General features: G+C 36.9%; 1 protein-coding gene across 3 annotated transcripts in view; it reads right to left on the bottom strand.

Annotated features, from left to right (window-relative positions):
- Positions 1-9,657: 9,657 nt before the first annotated feature.
- ELOC (elongin C) overlaps positions 9,658-12,250 on the bottom strand; it is a 39,378-nt gene continuing 36,785 nt past the window's right edge. For all 3 annotated transcript variants that reach the window (XM_036764198.1, XM_036764214.1, XM_036764206.1), the window contains exon 4: positions 9,658-10,093. In XM_036764198.1, coding sequence (XP_036620093.1) covers positions 9,903-10,093 — 191 coding nt within the window. In that variant the 3' untranslated portion in view covers positions 9,658-9,902. The remainder of the gene's footprint in view (positions 10,094-12,250) is intronic.

The following is a 12,250-nucleotide window of genomic DNA, read 5'->3' on the forward strand; positions in this document are numbered from 1 at the left end:
TTTTTGCCTGTCATTAAATTAAAGGTTTTATACAATCTGAGACCACCCCACTTTTCCAACCTCATCTCCTATCACTCCCCACTATACTCTGCTTTGGCTAAATTTAACTCTTTTCTGACTCCTCACCATATGTAGTGGATTGTAGTTCATGCTTTTTCTCATGCTATTCTCTATACTGGGAATATCCTCTCCCCCCTCTCTTTGCCTGTGAAATTCCCATGTATCCTTGAAATTGAAGTTCAAATGCTGCCTGTGTAGAGCCTTCCCCCATGCTAATGATCTTTTAAAGCCTCTCAGAACTCTTGGCATGTCTTCTTTTGCCCCTCTATAGTACTAGGATCTAAGAATTGGATGGGACCTCTGGGGCCAATCTAGCATCACCTGTGTCTGGCAAAGAATCCTTTTCATAACATCCCCAAGAGTTGGTCCTTTGGGCTGTACTTAAAGGCTTCAAACAAGGGTGAGCCCACTATCTTCTAAAATAGCCCATCCCACTTTGGGATCACTTTAACTCTTGTGATTTTTGTCCTAACATCAAGCCTAAATCTGCTTCTTTTCAGTTTCCCATTGCTTCTAGTCTTCTAGTGCTTCTTGTCAGAGAAATCAAGCACAATAAATTTGATCCTTCTTCTACAAAATAGCCCTTCAAATACTTGAAGATTGTTATTATGTCTTCTCCAACCCTCCTCTTCTCCAGGTTAAAGTAACTTTAATTCTTTCAACTATTTCTTAGATGGCATGTTCTCTAGTCCATCCTCCTGACTATCCTGCTTGCCCTCTTCTGGACCTGCTCTAGCATTTCAGGACCTTTCCTCATTTAACCACCAGAGTGTGTTACTGACCAACTAGTGGTGCTTGTGGAAAGATCATTCCCTGAAGTTATGTGCCGGAGAGCCCCAAACTAGAGAGCTTTCTGGGATAATACCAATCCCACTCTAGTTCTCAAAAAACTGGCTATGTCTCTCTCCCCTGGCTTTGCCCTTTTGTGGGTGTCAATATTCATCTTGTTAGATTAAGAGATTAGTGTGCATATGCCCCATTCAGATATTTGGCTTGTGGTGTCCTAGCATAATAGAGGGGGAAAATTATCTCATCTCTTTTAATGGAGAGTTTACTCACAAAAGCACGGAATAGCTATATACAGTTCTTTAAGGGAAACAATAAGAAAAGCATAAAATCAAATACATTAAAGCAACTAATGTGATCTGGCAGCCCACACATCCCTTCCAGACCAGGAAGTCAAAACACCAGGCAAGCCAAAACCCAAGAGCTCAGTTCCTTTCCCTTGCTACTCTTACAGGGAACTAGCAAGCATTAACATTGAGATTTTCACAAATACATCAAAAGTCCCCCAAAGGTCACTATTTATCCAGTGGAGATGCCTCAGGAAATCTTTCTTTTGAGGCTTGGGCTCTTGGTAATTGACAATGTGGAATCTGGATCAATGGCTAATGTCTTCCTCAGGATATTTCCTTTTCTGCCTCTATCTCTGCTCTTAGTTTATTCCAGGCTGTATTCACTGCTTGCCCCTGGGTCTGGCCTTTGATCAAAAAGGGAGGTGACCTTGCTAATAAAGTCTTATCTCAAGAAATTACCTGGAGGGTCAAACATAGCCAGCAGTGATAGATTACCCAATTACCAGACAGTAATTGATTACCCTCTCACTGTGTCCCCTCTCACTTTCACCAAAGTTACCACTGGTCTGATGACTTCTATATCTGATACTAAACATTCTTTCTCCTTGTTCTTCATTTCCACCCACAGTTCTCTCCCTGCTTGCCTGGATTGCTTTCACTTCTTGGCAGGTGATTCAGGGGGTGACAATAGCGGGAGGGGACAGGGAAAGAAGGGTGTTGCGTGCAATGTGGTACCCAGAACTGATATTCCAGATGTAATATGACCAGGGCAGAGTATAGCTGGACTCTCCCTTTTCTTGTTCTGTACACTAACATAACCTTTGGCTGCCATGTTAGCACTGACTCATTTTGAACTTTCAATCCACTAAGACCCTCACATTTTTTTCCACAGAAACTCTTGCCTAGTCAAGACTCCCCTTTCTTATAATTTTGCAGTTGATTTATTGGACTCTGGTGTGGAATTTGCATTCAGCACTATTAAACTTCCTCTTATTGAGTCCAAACTATTCTAGGCTGTTGCTACATTTTTGGAACTTTGACCCTGTCATCTAACATGTTACTTATGCCTACTGGCTTGGTATCTTCGGCAGATTTATAAGCATGCCTTCTATGGCTTCTTCCAAGTAATTGATAACAATGTTAAATAACCCTGAGCGAAGGACTGATTCCCACGGTACTCCACTACAGACTTCCTTTCAAGTTGATATTGACTGATTAATGACTATTCTGTATGTTCAGTCATTCAACCTGTTCTGAACTGCCGTCATCTCTCTTTCTTGTCTACCAGAATAATTGCATAAGCTATTTGTCAAATGCTTTGCTGAAATCTAGGAATATTAAGCCTACACAATTTTGTGTATGTTCCTTTACAAATTCTGATTTACCAATCTAGTTACCTTGTCAAAGAAAAAATGAAGTTTGTTTGTCATGGCTTTTTCTTGATGAGCCGTCTTAGCTTTTAGTGATTACCACTGCACTTAGTGCTCAGAAACTATCACTTTATTAAGAAAAGAAAGTCCTTGCCACCAAAGTCCTGTGTGTGTGTGTGTGTGCGCTTTCTTTTGCAACATGGCTAATAATGTTTTGCAGAATGTCACACACATAATCAATATGTTGCTTGTCTTCTCAAAGGGTATGGGGAGGAGTGGGAGAGAATTTGGAACTCAAAATTTTAAAAAATGAATGTTTAATTTAAAAATGTAACTGGGAAATTATACACACACACACACATAAATATCAGAAACATAGGATTATAGCTCGAGGTGACAGTGAAGGTTTGTGTTATTTAAAGCATTGAGAAGACTTGGGCAAGTTTGAAGTCAGCAGGAGAGGAATGAATAGAGGATGAAGACTAGAGAGCATATGGTTGAGGTTACAAACTGCACACAAGGGACAGGACAGGATTAAGGATACATATAGATTGTGCTTGATAAGGAGAAAGGCCAGCTCGTTGCCAAAGCCTAGGAGTGGAGGACTGGGCAATGGGGGATTACGTTAAGGGGTTTTTAGATGAAGTGTTAGAAAAGAGATCAGGTCCAATGGCCTCAATTTTCTCAGTAAGAAGCAGGATCCTGGGGCAGCTAGGTGGTGCAGTGAGTAGAGGGCCAGCCCTTGAGTCAGGAGGACCTGAGTTCAAATATGATGACTTCAGACACTCGACACTCTTACTAGCTGTGTGACCTTGGGCAAATCACTTAACCCCAATTGTTGTGCCTTCCCCCCTCCAAAAACAAACAAGAAGCAAGATCCTCTGCTGGGGGGGGGGGAGGGGCAGGGCATGTCAGGAGGGAAGGGAAAGTGTAGGATCCTTCAGGAGGGAAGAGGTTTTGAAACGCTTTTGTGGGGAGTGGGAATAGGGGGTCAATTGGGGAAGAATGAAAACATAACCCTGTTGCCATGGGGGTACAATTGGATAGCATGAATTTCACCTACAGTTGCAGGGAACCCTAAACTCAACTCTATCTTCCTAGGCAAGGTGTTTAGGACTACCAATATACTCATCAGCTCCACACCAAAACTTTAAGATCACTAAGGACAGTAAAGAATCCCCTGAAATGCTTTTAAGACCTGAACATACTTTGAATACGACTACTAGAACTTCACAGACTCATGTGACATGTCTGAATCACTACATTTTACAGATCCTCTTGCAGCTTAAGAATTTTGGCATGGTTACTGAGCTATAGATTTTTAAAAGCTTCTGTGTGGAAGTTATTAGAACAATTATTTTTTACAAAAAAAAATCCTATCACTATCAAATATTTCTGAAAAATGCTACCATAAAGTTAAATGCTCCATAATTGGATATGGCTCTAGAAACTCTGATACATTAATATAAATGAAATGTTGTTATAAAAACAGCAAAGCTATATGAAAACACAATTAACAAATGAAAATAGAATCATACAGTTATGCACATAGATCGTGACTATATAAAATGAAACTACATGTACCAAATAGGATTCAACGTACAAAAATCAATGGAAGTGAACAGTGGGACTGATGAGCTGTATGTTGGTCTTTTAAAAAATTAGTTTAAGTGATTCCATAATTAAAGCTAACAAATTCAGAACTAATCAAATCATAATATACTCTCGATTATCTCAGTATCTAGAGAAGAAAAGGACAATTGCCTTCTCACTATTGAAGATGTGCCAATAACTAAAGGGAATTCCCAAAGAGTTGCAAAGATGGATATAGCAGATGAAGTTTCATTCATATGTGTATCTTAAGTGCCTAGTATTGTGTTGGTATCTAGCAAATTATGAATAAAAACTTGATTTCAAGGTGATAACATTTGGAAAATTTGGTGATTCCCATTTGGAAGTATCAGTTCTGGTGTTTTGCTGTTTTTAAAATCTCAGTCAAGAAAATACGATCATCTCTGCCATGTATGGGGCTGTGTGACCCTGGGCAAATCACTTATCTTTTCCATGTTATCAGGCAGCTAAAACTCTTAAGGTTGAGAAATTATAATCTATGGAGAGAGAGAATTTTGAACTCAAAACTTTTTTCAAATGTTAATTGGGGTTTTTTGCATGCAATTGGGAAAAAAAAACATTATCAAAAGAAAAACTAAAATCTTAAAAGTTTAACTTTGATCAACAATTCGAAAGGAGTCATGATGAAAAATGCTATCCACCTCTAAAGAGAGCTGATGCACTCGGCACAGATTGAAGCATATTTTTTTCACTTCTTTCGTGGGGGGCAACATGGCTAATAGGGAAATAGGTTTTGCATGACATCACATATAATGGGTTATCATGTTGCTTGCTTTCTCGACGGATAGGGCAGGGGTTTGAGGGAGAGAATTTGGAACTGAAAATAAAAGTTAAAATCCCTTTAAAAAAACCCAAAACGTTTTGCGTTATTAAAAAAAAAAACTTGTGATCTGCATCCGTAGGGGTTTCCTCACTAGGAATTCTTTATACCAATGAAATTATAGATCTGGACTAAAACAGAAAGCAAGCAAAAATCTTTACAGTTCCAACCTCATATATTTGCTCCCTACTACTTCAGTTCGATAATCTAGGGTAATTTTTCCCTGACAATTTGTCAGCAAGAAAATACGGAAAACATCGGTTTACTTTTACAAGACTTCTCTAAGAAAATAAATCCTTGAAATATTTTCAACAGGACATTCTATGAAAATTATTGCAAAATTTCCATTTCCTTAATGCTTTACTCTTAACATGACATTAATAAGGAAAATATGATGCAAAATTTCCTCCAGCTTTTCAAGTTAAGTTTTAAAATATCTGCTGTCTTACATCAAGTGGCATTTTATGCTGTTGTTCAGTCACTCGGTAGCATCCAATTCTTCGTGACCTGATGGACCAGGCTGTCCATGGGGTTTCCTTGGCAGAGATATTGGAGGGTTTTGCTATTTCCTTCTCCAATAGATTAAACAGAAGTTAAGTGACTTGCCCAGAGTCACACAACTACTAAGTGACGGAGGTTTATAATACAGAGAAATTTTACAATCCTCTAATACAAATAGCCCTGGAATTTTAAAAAAAATCTAAATTGCTAATTAACCTAGAGGCAACTGATTTTGTAGGTCTTTTCTGACATTTATCACATGCTACACCTTGTTTGGCAGTTATGTTAATGTACACTTAACACTATGTTCCCTAAGGACGCTTGTATTTAAAATGGTGTCTTGCATACATTGGGGCTCAGTATTTGTCATACTGAATCTACATTTATTCCAAGATGTACACGTAGACTCTGATTAAAACTGTAAGGTTTTAAAAGATCTTTATTGAATAAAAAGTTACCTGCATTTGCATTTTCTCTTGGCTATCTTAACTAGGCCATCTACACAAGCTTCTCTAAATAATTATAAATCATAACTTAGAATTAACACCCTGCCGTAGAGAGGTCTTCAGCATACAAAATGTTTAAGTCAGGAGCAACACAAGTTCACAGAGTAGTATGGGCTGTCATCAAATAGGAAGCTTTTCAGAAGAAAAAAAAATCTAATTTAGATACTTGTTGCTTATTTGTCCCTATAAAAGAAAACCCTGATATACAGTATTTTTGATAAATAAATGAAACTCTTGGTTATAGTGGGATAATTTAGACAGTTCTATTTCTAAGCACATTTTAATATTTCCCAATTAAGAAGGCGGGGGAGTGGCATTAGGGGTAGGGAGAAATTGGTGGTTGGAGGTCAAAGTGAGGATCTAAAAGTATACACTTTCATCTTTTTGCTTTCAGTTAGAGGCACACACATGAGGGGGGGAATGAAGCAATCCAATTTGTTACAAATGCATAATTACCTGCTAAACTGAAAAGTAAAAATTAGTTTAACGCTGAACTGACATTACAAATAATGGTGTGACAGAGCATGCAAACAGTAATCCTTTACAATGCAGTGACTAATGATAACATGATGAAGTTAACTGTTACAGATGGAGTTGAAACTGGAAAACAGTAAGCAAAATTGTTCTAAGGATTTTACACTTTGATATATCTCTAGTAAGGCCCATTCGAACTTTAATGTCTAATTACGAAGCTGCAACAAGAGGGGTATATTGACTACCTGAAACTTCACTAATGAGCTCCACTTTATGCCACTTTCAAGTGATCAAAATAAAAATAAATTATACTACTACAAATTTGTAGTAGTATACACACATTGAACGTAATGGCTTGTTTACTGAAGAAATAAAATCATGGGCTACATAGGTTGTAGGGGAGGGGCATCACCACCTTGAAAACAGAAAGTTACAAGGGGCATAGTAACCTTAGTACATTACTAAATACCATTACCAAGTCAAGAAACCATCACAAAGCTGATTGGCCCCTAAAAAAATCTTAGGCTAGCATTCCAACTTCCATTCCAGTGTGTTCTTTCACTGTATCATTTGACCTCTCAAATGATCCAAATCTTTATTTGTTCAAATTAACAAACCATTAGGTTCTCTATAAATCAGTTTAGTCATTACAAGTTAAAGTTGTGTGGTCTAAAATTAAACTAGATTTATATATGTCAAATAAAATTCCATAATCAACTGCCCCTCAAATGATTATCAAGCATTAAAAATTTTCAATTCCAGCTTCAAAGTTGGATATGGACAATGTGAGCTCAGCATCACAATGTATAGGTATATATGAAATACTTTGTACCTGTTAATTTAGACTGTATTAAGTTTCTAGCATTTCCTACATCTTTCTGGACAGAAATTTCTGTAATGGACCTCCCTTAGTACCAATTAAAAAAAAAACCACGACTTTTTTTTATAGGATCATAAAGTTAAAGTTTAACAGGACAAAATATATATACCCTAAAGGGAATCAGTCTATCCACTAGCATGAGCTGTTTAGGTGTTAATAAAGACTAGACCCTATTTTGTTAGTAGAGAACTTCCAGGTAAGGAAATTCCCCTCTGCCAGTGAAGGCTGGCACTTTCTCTCCAACTTACAGTCCTAGAGAATAGCCTAGGTCATTGACAGGTTGCAACTTGTCCCAGGTCACACAACTGCCATGTGTGCAAGGTGGGTCTTAAACCCAAGTCTTCCTGGCCTGGAGGCTGGCTCTCTACCAACTATCCTCTGAGTAGAACTGCTTACAAAAAATTTTTCAGCAGTGTTGGTATTCAGAGATTCTGCCAGCTGGGTGACACTCATTCACTGATTTCTGCACAACACATCCAAACTCACAAACTAAAATACTTAAGATAATTTATTCAGGGGACAATGAAACATAAGCAGATGTTGCTGTAAAGGATTTTATTTATAATAGAATCCTATGTGCTGCAAATGCTACAATGTAGAAAAAAGACTAGGGTATGGTTTTAAATGGAACTTCAAAAATAAACTAATATCAATTTCAGAAACAATTATAGATTTGAATGACATACACTACTAAAATCTCTTAAATTAAAACAAGTAAGTGATATCTCATCATTCTGGGTATACAAGAATACGATGACTGAAAATGCCTAATGTGAAAATAAAAAATCATGAACTGAGAAATTTAATGCTTTTGAAAATAAGGCCAAGACTACACATGTGATACAAAATATTTCATATTCCTTAGTAAATATTTTCTCACTTATCATGCAGTACCACTTCTGAAATACATAATCTCTCCTTATCTGAATTCTAGCCATACTAAACTGTGGACATCAATTTTAGTATTTTATGACGTGTTCAAATGTAGCCATGAGTTAAAAAGGTAACCTACTAGGACAGAGAGCCCATTAGAAATGTAGTTTCTGCTACAATCTTGACCTATAAGATCATATCTGTACAGAATTGTTATTTTTGTCACCATCTAGCATTAAAAATCCCTGCACTTGATAAGCAAACACTAGTAAATACTTCAGCACTGTGTATATGAACCAGAGTTTGTCTTAACGAATTACTGAAACAGATGTAACAACTGTTTTCAATTAAGATTAAGAGCAAAGTGGTAATTTGTGGAGTGAATGAAAAGAATCTAGTCACCAGTATTTAAATTTACATTTATGTAACTAATTCTCCACTATTTGAAAAGTAAGAAGCTGAAACTCAACCTTCATGTTCTTGATACCATACCTAGGAAAGAGATACCCTGACTGAAGTTTTTATTTGTCCTTCATAATCCTAAAAGGTTAACATTCATTTTCACTAAGTAAAAACCTTATTACACTGGTGTAGTCATCACCCCTGTTATATACAGCAATTTTCTATATAGCCACTACAAAAAAGACATGATTTGACCATCAACAAAACTGAACCCACGAACCATTAAGGCGCTTTGTGCCAGGCTCTTACCATGAATTCCACATATTAAGTCCCATAAAGATTCTTTTGATTGCTTTTTTTTTATTCAACTCTAGTTTTGGGGGGTGGAAGTGGGGGGGATTGAGGATAAATTTTGCCATGATCTTATTTTTAATACATTTAAATAATGATTTATTAATGTAGTAAGTGAAAAGTAAATTGCAAAGGAAGCTTTCTTAGCTAGATGATTAAGTACAGTACTTTGGATTGTTCAAAAAGTATATTGTATGACTATCACTAAGTTTTCAGAGCCAAAGCTATCATACTGTGGTTAGTTATTGACAGTTTGGCTGAAGTTCTTAAAAATTCACTACCGCAAAAGCTATACCTAACAATCTTCCATAATGGTTTAAAAGAAAAGTACCACTTCAGTTGTATGACAAAAACAGATATGCAGATACACTGATATACTAACACAATTGCAATTTATCAAAAGACCAGTAAGATCAATTCTTACGTATTCAAGAGTTATTAAAAAATTAACTTTTTGGCCAAGCCATATTTATAAACACAAGTTGACAATGCAAAATAGTTGCATAACTAATAATTCTAGACAGCTATGATATGGTAGGTTCAAGTTAACCCCACCTGTCCAAAAATAACAAAAAAAACAAAACCCACCTCTAAAAATACTTAGCCAGTATCCAGTATAAACCTGTACTATTTGCCTAAATTTCAGTACTTATATATAATCATTGTTCTAATATTTTAAACCACATCTAAAGGATAAGGCATAGCCATCTACTAATTGGCAGATTTGTTTATTTCTCATTTAGTGAAAATGTCCTTAATTTATTTAAATTGAAGAACCAATTTCAACTCTGACTGCTATGCAAAAGAAAGGACTGAAGGTATCTGCTTTGCAATGAACTTTACAGTTCTCAACCACTACCACCCCCCACACACAACATGCTATATGAAAAAAGTTACTAACTGAACTACGGATATTAAATACTGAAAAAGTTAACAGTTTATTATAATTTATTTTATTTAACAATCTAGGAAGTTCGCAGCCATCAGCAATTCCAGTGCAATTTCAGGTGCAATTGGGAATTCAGGAATCTCTGTAGAGCTGTTAGTGTAGCGAACCTTGTAGGTAAAATACATGCATACTTTTGATAGCACATGTGATGGAATTTCTCTAAAATTAACCTCATTGGTTTCATTTTCAGCAAACTGACCTGCAAAACAAAAATAACATAGTTAAGACCTAGAGCTAGCCAATATCAAAACTAAAGTATTCACATAATTCAAGCTAGAGAAGGTAATCAAGACCACAAAGATAACGTTCCACTATGTTTGTGTAACAGAATGGGATGGTTGGACAAGGTGGTATGTAGTGGAAAGAATACTAGGTTTGGGAGCCAGGAGGCCTGGGTTCAAATCTAGGCTCTGCCACTTACTAGCTTGGTGACCCTTAGCAGGTCCTTTAACTTCTCTATCTTCAGCCTCCTCATCTTAAGAATTAGATACTTTCCAGCCTCATAACTATAATCCTATTCTTATGAACTGGTTGGCAGGTAGTTGGTCATAAAAAGACACTTTATTTTTTAAAGCTTTTTTGGTGGAATGAGATTCTAAAACTTTCCTTCGTAGTCTAGTTTCAGGATTTAATCACTCTTAGTGACCCACCCTCATAAACCATTTTGTTCAACACCCTATTCATATGATATAAAGTTCACTTCAAAGCGCCCATTAGTCTTCTCTTTTCCAGATTAAGCCACTCAACCACTTTAGTTTTTCCTCACAGGCATTTTCAGGACTACGATGTGAGCTGTTCTATACTCATCACTGGAGGCATGTAAACCTTTTTAGAGAAATTAGTGGAGATGTTACTATTTGCATCTTTCAAAGCATGCTACAACCTCTCCACTGTAATCCCTATTCAATTTGATGGATGAGAGCTCATCAAACAAACAATATGGTATTCAGCTCTGCTTGGCCAGGACACTACAATAATCCCATAATGTCCTCTGTTCTAAAACATATACTGAAATTATATGTTAAGTTTGGCCAACTCTGTATGGGGTCTGGTGATAGATGTTTGTTTTCTGAAGAACTGCCTAGCTAAGTTCAGAAAGACTCATCAGCAGATTGGCCAGCTGAATTTTTTGGCCACAGTAACTTATAAAGACCAACTTAAAAGGTCCGTTAGGGATTCTCCACACCAGTAAAATCACAGACCCTTCAAATACCCTTCACGGACCCTTGAAGTAAACTTTGGTCAACTCACTGCAAAACATTTCCTTAAAATTCTTAGCCTTGACTCAACTTACCCCAAGAAAAGAGATTTAGGTTACAAGTAGCAAGATTATACAAAGAGTTTGGAGAAGTTAGGTAGTTTTAGACAGCATTTTTAGAGCAGTGGATAGAATGCCAGGCTGGAATCAGAACTCATCTTCCTGAGTTTACATCTGGCCTCAGACACTTACTAGCTGGGCAAGCCCTTAACCCTGTTTACCTCACTTTCCTCATCTGTAAAATGAACTGGAGAAGGAAATGGCAAACCACACCAGTATCTTTGCCAGGAAACCCCCAGAATGGGGTCACAAAGAGTTAGATGTGACAAACAATTGCACAAGTGGTTTGTAAAGTACTTTATTTCACATAAATGTTATCTCCTCTGGTCCTTACAACCACACTAGAAAGTAGGTGATATTATTATCCCCATTTTACAGAGGAAAAAACAGACTGAGAAGTTAAGTCATTTGCATAGTGTCATAGCTGGTAAATGTCTGAAGCAGAATTTGAATTCAGGTCTTCTTCAAGGCCAGCACCTAATACACTACCTAAACCTTTGATAAATTGTGTAAATATAGCAATAGCTTAAACTCTAGATATATGTATCATGGGTAAGTTAATATTATAGTCACAAAATTTAATTTAATCTAGTCATTTGAATGTATGTTTGGAACAGATAACCTTAGCTGGACCAGCACAGAGTATTAGACTGAAGAAAATGCAGTGAACAGTACACCAGCCTCAAAATCAGGAAGACCAGGATTCAAGTAGTGCCTCTGACACGGGCTGTTTGACCCACTCCGGACAAGTCACAAACTCTCAGTGCTTCAGGTAACTTTTAAAGCTTCTTTAAATTGCAGAGTTAAGTGCTGATCTGCTTTGGTTAAAGGGTTCTCCCCAAAATCAAAACCCCACTTTTATCTGCATAGCCTTCTTTTCTAAGATTTTTGTCTTTTGAACAACAACAAAAAAAACCCCACCCCCAAACAAATCCAGAAGCATCATCTGAAAAATATTGATTAAAGGCCTCACTCAAGCTTTAAACAAAGCAACTGGAGGAAAGGTAGGACTGAACTTGCTGGTCATATGAGAGCCAG

This window comes from Trichosurus vulpecula, chromosome 1 (genome assembly GCF_011100635.1).
Source record: "Trichosurus vulpecula isolate mTriVul1 chromosome 1, mTriVul1.pri, whole genome shotgun sequence".
NCBI lineage: Eukaryota > Metazoa > Chordata > Mammalia > Diprotodontia > Phalangeridae > Trichosurus > Trichosurus vulpecula.